At 42.7% G+C, this 21,718-nt stretch overlaps 1 protein-coding gene across 1 annotated transcript in view; it reads left to right on the top strand.

Annotated features, from left to right (window-relative positions):
• Afg3l2 (AFG3 like matrix AAA peptidase subunit 2) overlaps positions 1 to 21,329 on the top strand; it is a 92,715-nt gene extending 71,386 nt beyond the window's left edge. Inside the window, exons 12-14 of the mRNA XM_080267646.1 lie at positions 11,797 to 11,997; positions 16,164 to 16,358; positions 17,342 to 21,329. Of these exons, the coding sequence (XP_080123772.1) occupies positions 11,797 to 11,997; positions 16,164 to 16,358; positions 17,342 to 17,563 (618 nt within the window). The 3' untranslated portion in view covers positions 17,564 to 21,329. The remainder of the gene's footprint in view (positions 1 to 11,796; positions 11,998 to 16,163; positions 16,359 to 17,341) is intronic.
• Positions 21,330 to 21,718: the final 389 nt, after the last annotated feature.

The raw sequence follows: 21,718 nt of genomic DNA, 5'->3' as shown, positions 1-21,718 counted from the left end.
AAGGTGAAGAGGGATAATCGGGATATTATAGGTGAGCAGTGTGTGAAGAAGATGAAGGAAGGGTAGTGGTGAACAGTGAGGATATTAAAGGTGCATGGAGAGAGCATTATAACTGGTTGTTGAATGAGGAGTTTGACTGGGACAGGGAAGGTTTGGAGCTAGCAGATCCAGTATCTGGCCCTTGGCCTTTGATTGATGCTGCTACTGTGAGTGAGGCAATAGGCAGGATGAAGGTGGGGAAGGCAGCAGGTGTGTCTGGGTCGACTACCAAAATGTTGAAGGCCTCAGGCGATATAGGGGTGAGTTTAGTCACTGACCTGATAAATAGGATTACTTATGAGTGTGTTGTCCCAGATGATTGGCTGAAGAGTGTAATTGTAAATGTGTATAAAGGGAAGGGTAATGCCCTGGAAAGAGGATATTATAGAGGTATAAAGCTTTTAGATCAGATAATGGAGGTAATGGAGAGAGTTTTAGAAAGTATGATTGGAGAAAGAGTGAATATTGATGAGATGCAGTTTGGGTTTATGCCAGGTAGGAGGACCACTGATGCTATATTCATTGTTTGACAGCTTCAGGAAAAATATATTGGTAGGAGAAGGGATCTTCATTTTGTTTTTGTTGATTTGCAAAAGCCCTTTGACAGAGTCCCTAGAGAGATGGTGAATTGGGCAATGAGAAAGCTTGGCTTGGATTAGTGGCTGGTTAGGGTGGTTATGGCTATGTATGTGGGTGCTCACACCCAGGTAAGAGTGAATGGAGATTTCAGTGATGAGTTTTCCGTGAATGTTGGTGTGCATCAGGGGTCAGTCTTGAGTCCCATGTTGTTTATCATGGTACTTGAAGCCCTTTCACGTGACTTTAGAAACGGACTCCCGTGGGAGTTGTTGTATGCTGATGATTTGGTGATGATTGCAGAGAACGAAAGGGAGGTGGAGGAAAGGTTTAGGAAGAGGAGAGATGGTATGGGGAACAAAGGTTTAAGGGTAAATGCAGATAAAACAAAAGTAATTATATCTAGGGTTGGTGGCAGTATTGTCAAAGACGAGGGAGAGTGGCCATGTGCAGTTTGCCACAAGGGCGTGGGAAGTAATTCCATCTTGTGCGTGTGTGATAAATGGGTGCATAAGAGATGTAGTGGTATCAGAGGTAGACTGCGAGATAATGGTGATTTTATGTGTACGGCGTGTCGGGGTGAGCAGGTGGAGATTGTCAGACGTGAAAGGATTGAACTTGCTGGTGAATCTCTTGAGTGTGTGGAAGAGTTTTGTTATTTGGGAGACATGTTGTGTGCTGGAGGTGGGGCTGGAGCAGCTCTGTGGCTAGGGTGAGAAGTGGTTGGAAAAAGCTCAGGGAGCTGTTGCTTCTCCTGACATTGAGAGGACTCTCCCTACGTGCTAAAGGGTCTTTGTATGCAGCATGTGTTAGGAGTGTAATGCTGTATGGTAGTGAGACCTGGGCAGTGAAGGAGAAAGATATTCGCCAGCTCAGACGTACAGAAATGACAATGATTGGGTGGATGTGCAGCGCGTCCCTGCGTCCAAGGCCTGGAGGGGCTGCGTTTACGATGGAAGAGTTGAGAGGAAGGATGGGACTGGAGTGTATTGGTGTTGTGATGAGGAGAGGTAGATTGAGGTGGTTTGGACATGTGGAGAGGATGGGGGATGATAATTGGGTGAGGAAGGTGATAAGTGTTAATATTAGTTTGTGGGGTTAGGAGGGGTAGACCGAGAAAGACATGGGACAAGGTTATTAAGTGTGACCTCAGGGTTAAGGGACTGAACAGGGAGGCTGCAATGGATCATGCAGCATGGAGAGCCGCCATTAGGCGACCAAGGCCGACACATGCGAGCATGTTGGAGCCTTTAAAAACGAAAACGAAAACGAGCCCAAGTAGGGCTTGCATAATTCATCAGTGAATGTTTATTTTGTGTGTATACTGTGGTGGTGGTGGTTTCTTTGTTGTGTCCAAATGTTGTATGGGCAAGTGACCTTAAGGCATTGAGTCTTGGTGTTAATTTATCTTTAATATTTGTGATGTGTTGATTAAATGACATTGATGTTGGAGTGGCCCTGGTGAGAGAGGATAGTGTTTGGAAACTCCCTGTACTGTTGTTTGCAGATGATACTGTGTTGTTGAGTGAAGACGAAGGGGAGCTGCAAGGCTTGGTGGATGAGTTTGAGAGAGTGTGTAAGAAACGGAATCTAAAGGTGAATGTAGGGAAGAGTAAAGTGATGGTCTTTGAGAGAGGTGAAGTCAGTGAATGTACAGTGAGGTTGGATGGTGAGGAATTGGAAAATGTGAGTACGTTTAAGTACTTGGGTAGTGTGATGAGTAAGGATGGAGGTTTGGAGGGTGAAGTGCTTGAAAGGGTACAGCAGGGAAGAAAGGTTGCTGGTTCTTTGAAAGCAGTGATAAGAAACAGGGAAGTGAGCATGGAAGTGAAAAAGTTACTACATGACAGTATTGTGATACCAACTCTAACATATGAAAGTGAAGCTTGGACATTGTTGGAAGGACACAAGTCAAGAGTGAGAGCAGTGGAAATGAGTTATTTAAGAGGAGCCTGTGGAGCCACATGGAGAGACAGGCTGACGAATGAGGATATAAAGGAGCGTTGTGGTGTTGATGTGGATGTGATAGGAAGCGTTATGAGGAACACACTGAGGTGGTTTGGCCATGTGGAGAGGATGGAGGGTGAAAGACTGACGAAGAGAGTGTATGTGAGTGAGGTGGATGGGGAAAGAGGGAGGGGGAGGCCGAGGATGAGATGGAGAGATGGGGTGGAGAGGTATATGAGAGAGGGGGGTGTGAGTTGGGAGCAGGGGAGTGAAATGGCGGGGGACAGGGCGACTTGGAGGCGATTTGTTTGTGGCCACCCCAAACGGGATTGAGGCGTCTGGCAATAGATAGATAGATAGATAGATGTATGTTACACCAAGGATTTTGTGTATGTGTGTGTGGTAGGGGAGTGTTGTTTATGGTGAGATGTGGAATGTGACTGTGTTCTGCTGTCCAGTTTGCGAGAAGGGTCACTGTAGATTTGGCTGGGGCTGTTTTGAGCCTGTTTGTGGTGAACCATTCGTATAGTGTGTTGAGGTAAGTTTGTAGGATGTGTGCGACTGTGTCCGTGTTTTGGTGTGTACATTTAAGTGTTATGTCATCTGCATAGGAAGCTATGTGTATCTGTGGTGTGTGGGGTGTGGATATGTCGTGCATGTATAGGTTAAAGAATGTAGGGGACAAAACAGATCCTTGGGGGATGCCATTTGTGAAGTTTCTGATGTTTGAAGACTGACCAGCAAATGTTACGTGTGCACATCTGCCTGCTGAGTAGTTTGCCTGCCATCTTTTTGTGTTATTGTGCATGTTTGTGTTGAATATTTTGTTTGTGCGGTTGTGGTGGGGGATGGCATCAAAAGCTTTGCTAATGTCTAGTGTGACTGGGAGTGTTCTGTGTGGTGGCCTAGCTGAATTCATGCCATCAAAAACTCTCTGTGTAAGGTCTGTAGAAGGAGTGTTTGTGGAGTGTAGTGGCCTAAAACCATGTTGGGATGGGGCTGGGGGGGGTGAGGTGTAACTAGTTGTAGTACCAGTCGTTCAGTTACTTTGGAGGGGTGCAGAGGAGTGTGATGGTGCGGTGTGAGGAAGGTAACATGGGGTCTTTGTTGGGTTTGGGGATAGTGATAATAATGCCTTGCGTCAAAATATTGGGTATTATGTTGTGTGAGTAGCTGTAGTTTGATATGTTGGTGAGTGCTTGTATGCTTTGTGGTCCATGGTGTTCAAGGTGTATGTTGCTGGTGTTTAAGGTGTTGTTGTCTGGTCCACAGGCATATGAGTGCTTAAGGTTGCTAATGATGTGCTTCGTCTGGTTGTAAGTGAAAGATGCGAAGTCTGAGTCTGTGGGGAACTGTCTTTTACGTCAGATGATATGTCGGTCATCGTGATGGGGGTTTAGATGGCTGACATGTGAGAAGTGATTGATGAGAGTGTTTGCTTATTGTTTGTTTGAAGGCATGGTGTCTGTTGTTGTGATGGCAGCGTGTGATTGTGTAGTATTGCTGTTGGAGAATGTGATGCTGTTTAGTGTTTGTAGAGTTTGTTGGTGTTTGTTTTGTGGTCAGGTGTTTGGAGATCATTATTGTTTGTTTAGTGTTTGCTGTTCTGATATTTTATTGTTTATTTGAGTATTGAGTTCTTGTATTTTTTGTACAGTGTCTTGTGCATGAGGCCTTGAATTTCTGGTGTGAAGTTGGGGTTGTGTGTCTTTCTGTTGCCTCTAGGGATGTGTGTTTTGTCTGCATTTTGTATAATTGTATTGAAAGTGTGCACAGCGGTGTTGATGTTTGTGATGGATGTACTGTTTAACGTTTCAAAGTGTTGTTCTGTTTCAGTTGTGAAGGCCTCCCAGTTGGCTCTTATAATTAGTGTATGTGTGTCTGTGGCCAGCTGAAGTGATTCTGGTTTTGGGAATGATGATGATTGGGAAGTGGTCAGAGCCATGGGTTTTGACCACTCTCCAGGATGTTGTGGGGGTAAGGTTTGGGGAGCAAAAGGTGATGTCTGGGGATGATGGGAGGAAGAGAGCTTGGTGTGGGATATGGGTATGTTGATGGAGATTATTCAGTTTGAAAAGATTATCTGTTTGGGATTGTAGTACCAGCCCTCTGTCTGTGTCAGGGTTGTTGGCATGCCAGGCTGATGCCTTGACATTGAAATCACCATCCAGGTTGATGTTTGGTATGTTAGTGATGTGGTGTATTTTTGGAGAGTAATTGTGTGGTACTGTGGGGGATGATTGGGGGGGAATGTATGTGTTGGCGATTGTTGTATGTGATTTGTTACCAGTGCATATTTTAATTGACTGTATTTGTGTTGTGGTGTCATGTGGGGGGAGAAGTGACTTTGTGTGTGCACTGGTATCTGAAAAGTTGATGGATTTGTGTACCAGGGTGATGTGTCCACTGCCACCATCGTCGACCCGGTCTTTTCTAATGGTGGTGAAATTATGAAATGTAGGTGTTTCTTGTGTTCTATGTAGTTTTGTTTCTTGTAAGATGGCGGTGTGTATGTTTGGTTGTTTGATGAACTGTGTGAGTTCTTGTTTTTTGGTGTTTATGCCATCTATGTTTAGTTGAAGGATGTTTATGTTGTGTGTGCAGTGTGTATTGAGTGCTGCAGATCCGGGGGGAGGTGGTGGTGTGGGTGGAGGGGAAGGAGTAGGAGAAGTTTGTGATGGAGGTAAAGGTTGGGGTGGATTAGGTTGGGGTGGAATGGGAGGAGTTGGGGGATTGGATGGTGTGGGAAGGATTGGTGGGTTAGGCTGCGGAGGTGTGGAGGAAATAGGAGTAGAGTTGGTGGGGAGGCTAGTGGGTGGGGGGAAGAAGCATAAGGAGTAGGTCCAGGTGTTTGTGTAATGTTTTCTGGATGCAAGTGTTGTGAAGGTGTAATGGGTCCAGTTCTTGCAGGAATTGCAGTGACCTGAACCCTTTGTCTCTTAGGACGAAATGATAGGTTTTGAGCATGTTGGACATATGTATTTGTTGGTGGGTCCTGGATTGCTCTCAATGTCCCCGGCTAGAAGAAGTCTTCGAGAAGTGACCACTGGGGAGTCATTTCTCGATGTAGAAAAAACAGTGTTGTTGTATGTGTTGTGTTGAGAGATGTGGTACTTGCCCGGGCGACTGAAGCCACTCCCAGGTTCTTGGGCCCCCCCGGGGGGGGGGTTGCGGTGGTTTGGCCCCCATGCTGTCCTCCTCTTCTGCTTCGACAGCCTCTCGGGGGTAGACCCACGGTGAAGACGTCACCGTTCAAGTTAAAAAAATATTGCACCTCCGACTTGTGAGTTGCAGGAATGGCTTAGTCTGTTGGAGTGAGAAGTGCATATATTGAAGCTGTTTCATATCTGATCATACTTGCAGTTACAGAGTGTAAAGAAATAAACACTATAGGGAATGAAAAACTTGTAAGCAGAAAATGTTTACAGTAACCAAGGAAACCATTTACAATTCTGAGTGGTAACCGTATAACCACATGACGTCTAGTGGTCCAGAGGGTTACGATTCTCCAACTAAATGAGGTTTGCATGGATTTATATTTGAGGGGTGGTTGACATTTGTTGCTCACTCAGGTACTTGGAGCTGAGTGAGGCCAGTCACCTTCGTTTTAAATATTGGGACTGAGTAGCCTAGTGCCAGGCCCCAGTGCTCCTAATGGGACAAAAGAAGATTGGGTGGTGGATGGATGGAAAAATGATGCAGGGTAGACACTGGCAACAGTGAGCTGTCCCCACAAGGTTGTCCACACATTATATCTCAATTCTTGAAAGATATAATGTGTGGACAACCTTGTATGATGAGAGCTTTCTGTAGATACTCATTCGCCATCCACAGGTGCCAGTCATCCCATGTGGCAAGAGTCTGGGTTGTGTGCCGTACCATACTTGCCCAGGGACTTTGAGCCATGTTTTTTGTTGATGTTAGAAGTTGTGTAGCACCTCTTCCCCAGTTATTTATTATTCATCTTACCCCCCTCCCCCCCCCATCTTCATGTACAGTACCAAGGCAAAGCATATGGGTGCTTGAAATTTAACTTAAAAGAGAATACAGTATGAAGATTTATGAAGGTTGGGTTGAAACAGGGATGTGTCATGTCTCCATGGTTGTTCAGTCTGCACATGGATAGGGTAATAAAAGAGATACAAGGTAGGGCAGTGGATGTTGGAGTGGCCCTGGTGAGAGAGGGTAGTGTTTGGAAACTCCCTGTACTGTTGTTTGCAGATGATACTATGTTGTTGAGTGAAAATGAAGGGGAGCTGGAAGGCTTGGTGGATGAATTTGGGAGAGTGTGTAAGAAATGGAATCTGAAGGTGAATGCAGGGAAGACTAAAGTGATGGTCTTTGAGAGAGGTGAAGTTAGTGAATGTACAGTGAGGTTGGATGGTGAGGAAATGGAAAATGTGAGTACGTTTAAGTACTTGGGTAGTGTGATGAGTAAGGATGGAAGTTTGGAGGGTGAAGTGCTTGAAAGGGTACAGCAGGGAAGAAAGGTTGCTGGTTCCTTGAAAGCAGTGATAAGAAACAGGGAAGTGAGCATGGAAGTGAAAAAGTTACTACATGACAGTACAGTATTGTGATCCAACTCTAACGTATGAAAGTGAAGCTTGGACCTTGTTGGAAGGACACAAGTCAAGAGTGAGAGCAGTGGAAATGAGTTATTTAAGAGGAGCCTGTGGAGTCACATGGAGTGACAGGCTGACAAATGAGGATATAAAGGAACCTTGTGGTGTGGATGTGGATGTGATAGGAAGATTAGGAGGAACACACTGAGGTGGTTTGGCCATGTGGAGAGGATGGAGGGTGAGAGACTGATGAGGAGAGTGTATGTGAGTGAGGTGGAGGGGGGGGAGAGGGAGGGGGAGGCCGAGGATGAGACGGAAGGATGGAGTGAAGAGGTATATAAGAGACAGGGGTATGAGTTAGGAGCAGGGCAGTGAAATGGCGGGGGACGGCGATGTAGAGGCGATTTGTTTGTGGCCACCCCTTACGGGATTGAGGCGTCTGTCAATAGATAGATAGATAGATGATGCATAATGAATTGGAAGGGGAAGGAAGGAAGAAAGTACTACAATATCTCCAAAGTGACTCAAGGTATGACCCCTGCTGTAAGGTAATGGTAACTGCCTATCTCTTTTTGCCCCTGTTTGGTGTGTAGGGGCTGAGGCAAGGTTGCTTTAGACCAGAACATTTAGGGTATCAGAGTATCCTTCACTCCTGGTAGTTGTACATGATAGAAAATCCTCTTGCCACTTGTATAACTCGAACTCTAGTGCAAAAATCACAGCCTGTTCTGGCCCTATAACTGGTTTGTGTTTATGTGATGGAATCTGATCATTCCCAGAACTCAGAAACTAAGTTGTGGTCAGAGGAAATTTGATTTGGTATGAATGAAGGTGAAAGTGTGAGAGAATGGGATTATGGATGAGGTATATGTATGGGAGTGGGTGAGAATGAAAGAGCAAAAGGAGTGCTTGTTGTGTGCAAGAGATGGAAGGCGATTAAAAGAGAGTATGGATCAGTTAGCTCAAGGATTGTGTGGGTAAGATTGAAAGTTGGACTACAGATGTGGGCAACTGTGTGTGTGTGTGTTAGTGCCACTGCAATATCGTGCAAGTAGAGTTCTTGACAAATGTGGAAAAGTACTTTTAAAGGAATGAGAGAGTGTTTTAGATTGGAGATACGAATGGAATAGTAGGGAATGTGAAGTTGGTTGGACTAGTTGGTGAATGGGGTGTGTCTGCAGAAGTGGATGAGAATGGCAGTGCTCTAATGGACATTTGTGCAGGGAGGAGGTTGATGATAGCCAGTACCCTCTTTAGACACAAAATGATCCGCAGGTGTATGTGGCAAGTGATGAGAAGGGTGGGTGGTGAACTGAATGAATGAATGGCAGTGACTGATTATGTATGTCTGGATGATAGAATGAGGTGTTTAATGGTAAGAACACATAGAGGTTGGGGGAGTGGACTTTCTATCCACCACTTGATGTTGGTGAAAGTCAAGGTTCAAATGAAATGGAGGAATAGAAGAAAGGAAGGACAGGAGGAAGTAGTTCATACAAGGAGGATAGAAAGGTTGCAAGAGGATGGAAAAAAGGCAGAATATAAGAGAGAAGTGGAGGAGCGATTGGGTAAAGATGATTTGGAGCAGATGGGGGATGTGGAAGGTGTGTGCAAGATATTCACAGAAGAAGTCTTTGCAGCTTATGAGGTGGTATGTGGATGAAAAGAAGACAAAAGGAGGTGCAAGGAACAGCATGATGAAATGAAGAGGTGAGAGAGGCAATGGCACAAAAGAAGAAAGCATATTGTGAGTGTATGAGAAACGGGTGTGGAGGAAGTTGAGACACGGAAGAGAGTTAAATGTAGAGAGGAAGCAAGAGGTGAAAAGATTAATAAGAGAGATTAAGAAGAGAGTGGATGAGGAATTTTGAAAGGAATTTGAGTGTAAAGTGGAGGGAATGTAAGAAAATGCTCTGGAAAGAGGTAAAGAGACATAGACAGGGTGCCAAAGAAGTTTGGGGAGTGAAAGATAATAATGGTAGATTGCTAGTGGAGAAGGGAGAAAAAGTGAGCAGATGGAGAGAACACTTTATGGAATTGTTGAACATAGAGAGTGAAAATAATGCAAGTGTAAGTGGCTGGAGAATGGTTAGGAGAAGGAGGGATGTGAGAAGTGAGGAAGAAATCAGTAGCATGGAAATTGTAGAAGCAGTGAAGAAAGTCAAAATGGGGAAAGCCCCAGGAATTGATGGAGTGTGTGGTGAAATGCTGAAGCATGGGGGATAGATAGCAGCTGAATGGATGTAGAAAATGTGCAGTTTGGCCTTGGAGGAAGGTAGAGTCCTGGAGGATTGGCAGTCAGGTATAATTGTTCCCCTTTATAAAGGAAAAGGGGAAGAAGAAATGTGGTAGGTGAGGGTTCACCCCATCCACTCACTGGATGTAGAGTTGCTCTAGGGTGTCTACCCTTTCCTTTCCTCCATCCTTCTTCCCTTCCATCCTCTTCTGTCTTTCTTTCCTTCATTCTTTCCTCTTCCTTCTGCCTGTGGGTGACTTTACACTTTACACTGAGTGACAAGCCTAATGGTTTCCTGTACACCAGGGAACCATTTGCTATGCTGGGTAGTAACCATTTAACCAAATTTTGGCGCCTGGTCATTTAGTGGGTAAATATGGCGTTCCAATCGGATTGAGCCAGTGAAGGTTTATCCAAGGGGTGGTTGGGGTTTAATGCTCTCGTAATGCCACTCAGGGATGAGTGAGGCTGGTCACTCTCATCTTAAATATCAGGACGAACTTGCCCAGCCCCGGGCTTCTATGCTCCTCATGGGGCAATGTAGGATTGGATGATGAATGAATGAATGAAAATAAAGGAAAAGGGGAAGAAGAAGTGTGTGGTAATCATAGGGGTATTTGTCTTCTTAGTGTAATAAGAAAAGTATATGGTAGGATACTTGTTGACAGAGTTAGGGAAATAACAGAGGAATTATAGTAGTTGGAGAAGAACAGGGAGCTTTTAGGAAGGGAAGAGGTTGTGTAGATCAGATATTCATTCTTATGTATTTAGTGATAAAGTTTCTGGAGAAGCGAAAGAAGTTATATGCAGCCTTCATGGATTTAGGGAAAGCATATGACAAGGTGGATAGACAAGGATTGTGGAAAGTATTGAGAATATTTGGAGTAAATGGGAAGTTGCTGAATGCCATGAGGAGTATATATGAGAGTGCTAAGGCTGCAGTGTGTGTTTACAGTGAACTGAGTGAATTTTTCTGTTTGAAGGTTGCATTGAAACAGGGATGTGTTATGTCTCCATGATTGTTCAGTCTGTATGTGGAAGGGGTTTAAAAAACATACAAGGCATGGCAGTGGCTGTTGGAGTGGCCCTAATGAGAGAGGGCAATGTTTGGAAACTCTCTGTTCTGTTGTTCACAGATGATGCTGTGTTGTTAAATGAAGACGAAGGGGAGTTGCAAGACAAGGTGACTGAGTTTGGGAGAGTGTGTTTGAAACAGAATCTAAAGGTGAATGTAGGGAAGAGTAAAGTTATGGTCTTTGAGAGATATGAAGTCACTGAATGTACAGTGAGATTGGATGAGGTGGAAATGGAAAATGTGAGTGTGTTTAAGTACTTGGGTAGTGTGATGAGTAAGGACGGAAGTTTGGAGGGTGAAGTGCTTGAAGGGGTACAACAAGGAAGAAAGGTTGCTGGTTCTTTGAAAGCACTGATAAGAAACAGGGAAGTGAACATGGAAGTAAAAAAGTCACTGCAAAACAGTATTGTGATACTAACTCTAACATATGGAAGTGAAGCTTGGACCTTGTCAGAAGGACACAAGAGAAGAGTGAGAGCAGTGGAAATGAGTTATTTGAGAGGAGCATGTGGAGTCACATGGAGACACAGACTGATAAATGAGGAAGTGAAGGAGCATTGTTGTATGGATGTGGATGTGATAGAAAGCGTTAGGAGAAATACATTGAGGTGGTTTGGCCATATGGAGAGGATGGAGAGCGAGGGACTGACAAGGAGAGTGTATGTGAGTGAGGTGGAGGGAGGGGGAGGCCAAGGATGAGATGGAGGGATGGAGTGTTGAGGTATATGAGGTAGGGGAGTGTGAGCTGGGAGCAGGGCAGTGAAATGGCAGGGGACAGGGTGACATGGAGGCGATTTGTTTGTGGCCATCCCTTATGGATTTAAAGCTTCTGGGAATAGATGGGTAGATAGGAATGAACTTCCTTTGTCGGTAGTCAAATTTACTTTCCAGTCTGAGTACTGTTGGCCATAGACTAATGTGAAAGTGGTTGGGGTCTTTTTCAGGTAAGAATAAATCCACTGTAGAGCTCTGCCAAGGGACAGCTGCAATATTCTAATTCTTAACCTAGCAGTAGTGGTATTTGCAACCCAAGGCTCAGCTGTATGTGAGCCTAGTGAACTCCAGGCCCAACTTCCTATTTTTCCGCAGTCCACCATCCATGTTTCAGGGCATAGGGAAGTAACTGAGGGACATTTACATAACCAGGTATTTGAGCCCCCAAGTTATGTCAGTGCCACTGCTTGAAGGCATCCGTCTCCAGCACCATTTCTCATCCATATCTGTAGGTATCAGTCATCCTATAAATCAAAGATCCGGGGTATGTGCAGTACTTGCCCAAAGACTTTGTAGTTGACATTGAAGATTTCATGACTGTAAGGACCATCCCATACAGTTTTTCAAATTTCCATCCTCATTCACAGGTGTCTATCATACCCCGAGGCAAGGGTCTTGGATATGCACAATACTTGCCTAAGGAGCAGTTCCTGTTCACCCAAGAGCAGCTGTTTGACCGCATGTGTGTGATGTTGGGTGGCCGTGTGTCTGAGAGCATCTTCTTTGGGGCCGTCACCACTGGGGCACAGGATGACTTGCAGAAGGTCACACGCTCTGCCTATGCTCAGGTTGGTCCGGTCTTCAGCTTAGTGGTCATAGTGGCCATATTCTGAAGGACTGTGTGCTTGTCGGTTTAGGAAACTTTCTAACACCATTTCCTTAATTGTTTGTTTCTGCATGCGACACATTAATTTACTTCTGATATGCTGTTTCTGCAATTTACATATGTAGTGTATATCAAAACGACTAATTCTGTACACAGTAGGCAAGGGAATAACAAAGTGTAATAGCCAAAATAAGTCATAAAACCTTCTGTATGGGTGTCCAAGAACATATGTGGGGTTGTCAACACTGGGGCACAGGATGACTTGTCAAAGGTCTCAAGCTCAGCCTATGCCCAGGTTAATCTCATCAACAGCTTGGGTAAAACGGCAACAGCCAATCTTGTATTACTCTCTTCAAGGTATTGGGACTCTTGGCCTCACTTAACCCCTTCACCACGAGGGTGACTAATCTTGCGTAATACCGTGTACGAGGCTCCTCCCCCTCTTTCCCCCACACTACTTTTCCAGGGAAAAGCTGCTATCTTGTGAAAATAGCTATAGTGTTTTGTATGTTTTTGTATATGTGTGTATGTGAGTATACACCTATGTGTGTAAGACTGAATCTGTCACTGGTTGTGCTTGTTATAAAAACAATATAAATAAAAAAATAGTTTTGAGTAGGTTTATAAAAATTACAGTGCAGTGAAAGAATATATATATATATACTGTATATATATGTTTGTGGTAGGTGGGGGCGCTCACCATCCACTCACTTGATGTAGTGCTGCTCTCGGGTGTCTACCCTTTCCTCTCCTCCATCCTTCTTTCCATCCATCCTCTTCTGTCTTTCTTTCCTTCATTCTTTCCTCTTTCTTCTGCCTGCAGGTGACTTTACACTCCCTCTTGTATCTTTCTTTCCTTCATTCTTTCCTCTTCCTTCTGCCTGTGTGTGACTCTACACTGAGTGACAAGCCAAATGATTTCCTGTACACCAGGAAACCATTTACTACGCTGGGTGGTAACCATATAACCAAATTTTGGCTCCTGGTGGTTTAGTGGGTAATAAAGGTGCTCCAATAACGTTGAGCCGGTGAACGTTTATATCCAAGGAGTGGTTGGGGTTTATTGCTCACGTAATGCCACTCAGGGATAAGTGAGGTTGGTCACTCTCATCTTAAATGCCAGGACCAACTTTCCTAGCCCCGGGCTTCTACGCTCCTCATGGGGCAACTTAGGATTAGATGATGGATGGTGTGGATGTGAATGTGATAGGAAGTGTTATGAGGAACACACTGAGGTGGTTTGGCCATGTGGAGAGGATGGAGGGTGAAAGACTGACGAAGAGAGTGTATGTGAGTGAGGTGGAGGGGGGAAGAGGGAGGGGGAGACCGAGGATGAGATGGAGGGATGGGGTGGAGAGGTATATGAGAGAGGGGGGTGTGAGTTGGGAGCAGGGCAGTGAAATGGCAGGGGACAGGACGACGTGGAGACGATTTGTTTGTGGCCACCCCAAACAGGATTGAGACGTCTGGCAATAGATAGATAGATAGATGTAAAGTAAACAGCATTTTTTGGCATCCAGTTTCAGAAAGTGATATGTACATTTTTATTAGCCTTTTGTTTCCATGGGAATAACGAAATTTCCCAGCATTTACATGTACTGGAGCAGAAGTATGTTGTACAGTATCGTTAGTGGCACAGCCAAGATACGCCACAGCCTGGGCCAGGCAGGGGCATGAAGGCTAAGAAAATGTAAGCCTAGATTATATATATATATATATATATATGTCTATCTATATTCCTCATCCTGCCGTTGGGTAGGAAAGGAGGTCCGGATGATGATGATATATATATATATACACATGAATTAATGCAGTGTACTCACGTGCTAGAAAAGTTTCCTCTGAACTCAAATCTAGGCCCACATTTTCTTGGCCTTCACGCCCTTGCTTGGCCCAGGCTGTGGTGTATCTTGGCTGTGGCACTAACGATACTGTACAATATCTGCTTCAGTACATGTAAATGCGGGGCAATTTCGTTATTCCCATGGAAACAAAAGGCTGATAAAAGTGTATGTATCACTTTCTGAAACTGGATGCCAAAAAATGTTGTTTACTTTACCCCTTTTCTGTGGGTGTTCACTGAAATATTTATTTGTCTTCAGATTTGTCCACTCACATATTTGCTTCACCACATCTGCATCAAAAAATATCTTAAAAGAGTCCAAACGCGACATGATTTCAGGTTTGCTGATCGCTGGGTTCAGCCCGAAAAACTTGGTCGTAAATTCAGGCACATGGTTGGGATGTGTTTCAGCAAATATGTCGTTTATCAACCACCAGCCACCTTCAATTTCTTTTTCATGAATATCATCAAATTCATCACTCTCAAGTTCTTCACTCGTCGAGTCATCAATATCCGAGTCTTTAGCCGACAGCTGATGGTCCTCATCACTCGAGGAATCGCAAGATTCCTCAAGAATAAGCTGTGATTCGGCAAAATTCACTATGGAGAGAACGTTAGTACACTCTCCTATGACACACAGTCAAGACTGATCCTGGCAGGATGCAGAGCTACTGTCCAACACGCCATCAATCACGTTCCCTCCCATATATATTGGGATTGGCTGGAAAAAAAAATTGGGTGGAGCTTATTTTATCCTCAGTAACGTATATGAGCCAGTATGTAAGGCCCTAGCACAATAAACTAAACCCTCTCCTGTCTCCATTGGTGGCATTGATATATGATGATACAGAGGCGCTGTAGTGTGCTCGCTCTGGAGGGTTATGACAATGAATAAGTGTCATCATGGGGAACGGGTTAAGTCTTTGATGTGTGCAGGGAAACTGTTACATTAAGTGAGACATGCTTCTGATTCATGTTTGAGGGGTTAAAAGCACAAAATAACACATTTCTGGCCTTCAGAGCAACCTTATAATGAATATCGAACAATTGTAATTGAAGAGATGTGGTAATTCAGCAGCAGCAGCTTAACAGTGGATTAACTGTGAGGATGAACTGTAACTCCTTCTACTGTGGTGTTATGGAGTAGAGGCAGTATTTTACACTGAGATGGCATACTAGACCTGCTGTATGTTGATATAGGATTACCTGTGCCTTTGTTACTGCACTACAGTACAGTAGATGACAGGGTGTAGGTTTGACTGATGCAAGACAACCCCAGCCATTATGTTCCTGTTAGTTAGAGACCTTATAGCAGGGCAGGATATTATCAGGGGAAAACTGTGTGTCAGTCATTTCACATGGGTGGATGCCTTGATTAACTTCGTGCTTTTCATTGTAAAAACAAAAGTAACCCCATGGCTGAAAACGTGCAGTTCCAGAGTTGACCAGTTGTATAAACATCAAGACTGGGAGTTCTGGTTAACTCTGGCATTAGGGAGTTGGACAGAAAAGGGGTGAGAGTATGGATTTTGATGGGTGCTGTATGCCCACTGTAATGGGGGAGATATAAGCGGAGAATGCAGAGGAGCAGTTACCAGGGTACTAATAAGAAAGAGAGGCTGAGGAAAGGTGAAAAGATGTGTTATTTATTTAATTTTCTAATATTCATTTGTTGTTGATGGAATTGCTATATTTCTCTGGTGTTTATGAAGGCCTTATAAAAAAAGAAAGAATTATGTACTGTATATACCTGAATAGTTTGCCCCTTACAGATGAGAATTTTGAAGGCTGAAATGATGTGTGTGGCTGGATGATTTTTTTTTTCACTGTTAATAGTCCTGATACTTTCATGCTTTTCTATGCGTGTTCATGGATCCCACCTCCATTGTTTAAGGAGGAAATGGGGTTATGATGATGATGAATGTTGATGACTATAATGATTCCTCCCCTGTCTCTTCCAAACTCCTGCAGATTTCAACTCCCCCCCCACCCCACCCCCCACCCCCACCACCACCACCACCACCACCACCGCCGCCATCCAAAACCCCGTATTTCACTCTCATCTTAAATATCAGGACCAACTGCTTAGCCCTGGCCTGCTACGCTCCTCATGGGGCAATGTAGGATTGGATGATGGATGGATGGATGAACAAAAGAAACAGTCATTGTGTTAACCATTGTCTCCTCATGAATCCCTTCCCCCATCATTTTGTAGGAATTAGGTGTAAGATGGAGCCGATAAAGTTGATGATGAATATTTTAATACCCTCTTCCCAAACCATCAGATTGTTCAGTACGGCATGAACGAGAGAATTGGCCAGCGAGTTTACCAGCTTCCAGAGCCCGGTGAAATGGTGATGGAGAAGCCTTACAGCGAGGTAACTGCACAGGCAATTGATGAGGAGGTGAAGAAACTCATTGACTCAGCCTACTCCAGGACACTTCAGCTGTTGCAGGAGAAGAAGGAGGAGGTGCAGAAGGTGAGAAAGAAAGAGTTGCACAAACAGAGAGAGAGAGAATGAAGAAGTGGAAGTAAAGAAGAAAAGGTAGGAAGGAAAGAAGATAAGAAAGGGGAAGGAGAAAATAGAGAGGTGACTGTCCAAAAAGTTTAGGGGAAGGAAAGATGAAGAGAGTGTGAGAGCTAGAAAGGGGCAATGGAGAAGACTTAGACAAAAGCATAGGCAGTTGATGAGGTGCTGGAGAAACTTACTGACTCAGCCTGTTCCAGAATGCTACAGCTGTTTATGAGAAAAAGGATGTGGTGCAGAAGATGAGAAAGAGTTGCATGGACTTACATAGAGAGTGACAGACTTTGGTTGATAGAGAAAGAGGAGGTGCCACAAATAGTGAGAGAGAGTCTATATAATGGTAAGAGGAGACTGAAAGGAGAGGAAAGAGCATAAATAATAAGGAAGGGGAAGGAGAAGAGAAGTGAAGAACTGAAGACGTGGGAAGAGAGGAGCAGGAAAGGGAACAAGTACTTTATATTTCTTTTTCCTGTTGTTCTTGATTGTTGCCATTCTTCTTATAATTATAATTGGTTCTGTAGTTGTTCTGTCCATCTGTCTATCATCTAATCATGCATTACCTCACATGGAGTGAAGGGGCCTGGGACTAGAGTACAAATACTGTACTTAGTCCTGGCATTTAAAACAAGGATGACCAGTTGCTATTCCCTGACTGGCATTACATGGACAGAAAAACCCAGCCATCCCATTGCCATATTCATTTGGAGCACCTTGACTCTTACCACCAAGTGTCTTAAAGTATATTTTTCCTATTTCTTCTTATTTCATGTTCTTCATGCAACCATTCGTTACTCCATCTTTGGGTGATAAAAAGAAGTTAGGATGATGGTGATGATGATGATGATGATGATGATGATTTCTTGTTCTTCTTCTCATTATTTATTTTTATTTTATTTTATTTTTTTTAATTATATCATTCTCATATCCCCATCCAGGTTGCAGAGAGGCTACTGGAGCGTGAGATCTTGAGCCGAGAGGACATGATCGAACTCCTGGGTGCGCGTCCCTTCAAGGAGAAGTCTACCTACGAGGAATTTGTCGAGGGCACTGGCAGCTTCGAGGAGGACACCACGCTTCCTGAGGGTCTCAAGGAATGGAACAAGAGCCGAGATGAAGAAAAGAAGCCAGTGGAACCTTCTGCTCCAGCCACCAGTTAATTAGCATTTGGAATAGGTGCTGTCAGTTGTAAATAATGAGGATGTATGGATTGCCCTGGAGTTTAAGCTTTAGGAGGGTTCATACAGTTGGAGATTGCAGTTAGGTCAATATAAATGTCCCTAATTGCAGATGAATTGAGATAGTTATATAACTGTCTTTAATGGCAAAAGAATTGAGTCAGGATAGAAGTGGTGTGGTATTTGGTTATGTAAGAAGAACACGTTGCTTCCCAAGATCCTAGGAAATGGAACAAGAGCCAGCATGAGGACAAAAAGAAGTCAACCAACCTCCATTTAAGTCCAGTAGTTAGTTGCCAAGTGAATTAAATGCTGGTGGTTGTAAATAACGAAAAAAGTAATGTGTGATCCAGAATGAAAATTGTGGGGAATTCATTCTCTTGTAGATTACAGATGGTGAATGGTACTCATTTAAGGGTCCCTACTGGAAGAAGAAGCTGGCAAATCTTTATCTAAAGCCAGTTAATAGTTAATGTACAGAGTCAGTGCTGGCAGTTGTAAATACAGAAGGTGTTAGGATTGCCCCCTTGTTCAGATTGCAAGAGGGTTCATACTTTTGTAGACTGAAATATAAAAAAAAGAGTCATGAAAGACCCCATGAGCCCATGACAGAAGAAGCTAGCAGAAATATTGACCTCAGGAAGCAGTCACTTGATGAGCAGAATAGATATCAGTGACTGTAAGTAGTGGATATGTAAGCCTGGAAGGTTACTTTGTCTGACGTGGATTGCAGTTTAGGTAAAGTAGAATTATTTAAAGATTTGTAATGGCAGAAGTCGGCAAAACCACCTACACACACCAACAGCCTGATGAAGAGTAGTAAGTGCTATTGGTTGTAAATAATGTATTAGGATTGCCCCAGAGCTGAAATTGTGAGAAGGTACAACTACAGGCAACTGAAAGTATTACATTCTCACTCTTAAGCTGATAATATTTCACAATCTTGATGTAGTAAGATGTAATATTCAGGAATGAATTTCTTATGAACTGATGTTTCTCACGGTTGATGTATAAATTTGTGTTCTTGCTGAGAAGTTGGATGTAAATATGACCAGCCTACCAATGGAAGTATGGTACTTTCAGCTGTCTACAGTTATGCAGTTGAATAGTAAATTCTGTTCACCTTCCACGTCTCTTTTCTCACTGTTGGATTCATAGATATTTGAATTAGACATAGTAAACAAAGATGCAAACTATCACTCACATGAATGACAATATGCACCACAGACCACTAAGTAGCATTCAGGTATCTATGAATCCATCCATAAAATTGAGGTGGGAGAGGTGAGGAAAGTTTAGTTCTGCATTTAACTGTATATAACCATCGTTGAGTCATATAAAGAACCTTTTTCTGAGTGGCATAGGAGATTTTGTAATGCCTCTTCACAGTTTTTTAATTTGCTTATAACCATCCATTCATCCATCATCCAATCCTATGTCGCCCCACAAGGAGCGTAGGAGCCCGGGTCTTGGCAAGTTGGTCCTGGCAATTAATATTTCCTTGTATATTATTTGGTTTCAATATTGACTTTTCTGCATGAATAGCATACAAGAGGATACTACTACAACAACTAATGCTACTGTTATTACTACTACTACTATCAGAAAAAATTGTCGAGGAAGAGGTGCTACAGAATCACCAAAACCACTTGGCATACGACCTAAAGAATTCCTAATGTCAAAAGGAATGTAGTTAATTTGAGACAGAAAATGTGTGTAATTTTATAATGAAAGAAAGATTGCATTTCCGTCAAGGTAGGTCCATACAGTAGTTGAGAATATAAGAAGGGTTGCAGTTAATGATAATTCTCAAAAGACACTGATTTACCAGCCTGCCCCAATTTGCTGTACCAGTTGTAAACATGAAGCTGTGATTTTGGAACACATACCTCACTTACAATGGGAATTGCTTGTATTAATGCAATCTTACGGTGATATTAGGAAAACATTGATATACTGAGATTGACTTGTATTAATGTAGTCTGATGTTGATAATAGAAAAATTGATAATAGCTATATAAGAGAATACAGTTATTGCCTGTTGTTGTGGTGACCCTGGGTTCATCTGGACATGAACCTGGTGGACCACAGGCTGAAGTTACATTTTTCCTGCAGTCCACCAGCCTCCATTTGGGGAATACGGATGTTTGTATAACTGGTTAGTGAAGCCACACAGTTATATCAGTCCAGCCACATGAGGGTATCCCTGTCCAGCACCAGAGAATGCACTACTGGGAATCATTGATTTAAGTAGCCTTCATTTTTCAAACTTTTGTTATGAACCCATTGAACAGCAGATGCCTTTTTCATTATATTCCTGCCATCTCCTGACCATTTTGATTCAGCATTGGATAGACTTTTCAAACTGGAGAGGTTATATGTAGCCTTAATAAAAACCTTTCATTCTAGAAGCCTAAACTGATTAAATGGTCAGGTAGAAGCAAGAACAAACTAAAAAGAATGTCACCCAGATTCATGGGTGTAGTCTATAATAAATTATAGAAGAATTGCCTGTTGAAGTTCCATTCATACCTTCAGAGCTGAATTGCCTGTTTCTCCAGAATTTACATCATAGGTATATGGAAAAAGTTTGATATTTTGGAGCATCTCTGACTTATATTAAGGGATGCCTGTACAGTACTTTACTTTTTTAAATTGAGCTTGAGAATACACATTTTATTATAAACGTGCTTTTACATCTTTTTTTCTCATTTTATTCTTATTTATTTATTAATTTTTTGTGATTTTAATGGAACCAGCTTTCATTGCTAGCCCCTTCAGTCTAGTGACTTGCTTATAATTTCTCTCGCACTACCTCCAGATGATTTTAATCAGTTTGGGAAATGCCTGTGAATTGGTGAAGAGAATGGAGGCTCTACCTAACTCCCAATTCATAAAGTCTGAACTGAATGTAAAACTCAGAAAGTAGCGAGAGTAAGTAGCCATATTATGAAAACTGTAAGACCATGTAGACAGGCTCTTAATTTTTGACGATAATTTCTGAAGCTTGCGATGATGATTGAACATATCTTCACTTCCTGTATTGTTGCTGATCATACTCTGCAGTGTGGGATGCGGGCAGAGCACATTTAAAAGTTACATATATCCCGTGAAATAATTGCAAAAACTTGAGTGCTTGGTTACACATTTGCTCTCTCATGTTTGATAATATGGCCAATACTGGAAAAATGTTTAATCAGATTTAGAGAATCAATTGAGTATACTTAATATCTCTCATATATCAAGGTCATAGCAATGACCACTTTATTTATTGCTTGTTTCTATCGGTGTACAGTTGCAGACAGTAATTTTGCACCACTTCCATGCCAGAGAATTATGAAACATTTACACAATACCCTGAATAGTTTGTTAAGCTCCAAAGAGTACATCACTGGATTTCAGACATGATTGCTCTCTGCCTCATCATTTATCATAAGGAATTGTATCAATGTTAACCCCTTGACTCCAGTTGCATTTTTTTCATTTTGTTTTTGGTGCCTCCAGACCAGTTATATGCAGCATTTTAGAGATTTATTAAACTGAGGAGGGTTAGATACTGCCATAAAATACCTCTTCAGTATGTGAAGCCTTTCGTAAGTTGAATAACATCATCTTAAGTTAGAAAGAATAGAATGAAAAATATAGGACATTGGAAGTTATGGGTTAATGTCTGCTACTGTACATCTGTAAATATGTATGAAACATAAAGGTCGTGCTGGGTTTGGTTTTCTTGTATTTTTAAGTTACGAGTCTGTACAGAGTCTGTTTATACATTAAAGATGAGAATTCTGATGTGGTATCTCTCTGTCACTGTGGGCACTGTGAAAGCTTGAATGATTTTGTGTATGTGTGTGTGTGTGTGTGTGTGTGTGTGTGTGCATACATACATGGGTGCATGCATGTGAAAGAGAGTAAGAGAGACTTTGGGAGTAAAGTTGGCAGCCCATGTTGCACAGCAGTCCTCGTTCATGCAATATGTCTTCATATATCACAGCTTGTGCATTAATACACATTGTCCATTTTGAATATATTGTAGGACTAACTCATTTAGCATTAGTATGATGGTACAGTATTAGTGGGTTGTTTTTTATGATGTCAGTGAGTCATATGGAAGATGAAATTAAATCACAAAACTTC

The sequence above is a fragment of the Coenobita brevimanus genome, chromosome 3 (assembly GCF_032717465.1).
Source record: "Coenobita brevimanus isolate Jiangsu-jjx chromosome 3, ASM3271746v2, whole genome shotgun sequence".
In the NCBI taxonomy this organism is placed as follows: Eukaryota; Metazoa; Arthropoda; class Malacostraca; order Decapoda; family Coenobitidae; genus Coenobita; species Coenobita brevimanus.
The sequence above is the reverse complement of the archived record's forward strand: the minus strand, read 5'-3'. Positions and strand labels throughout refer to the sequence as shown.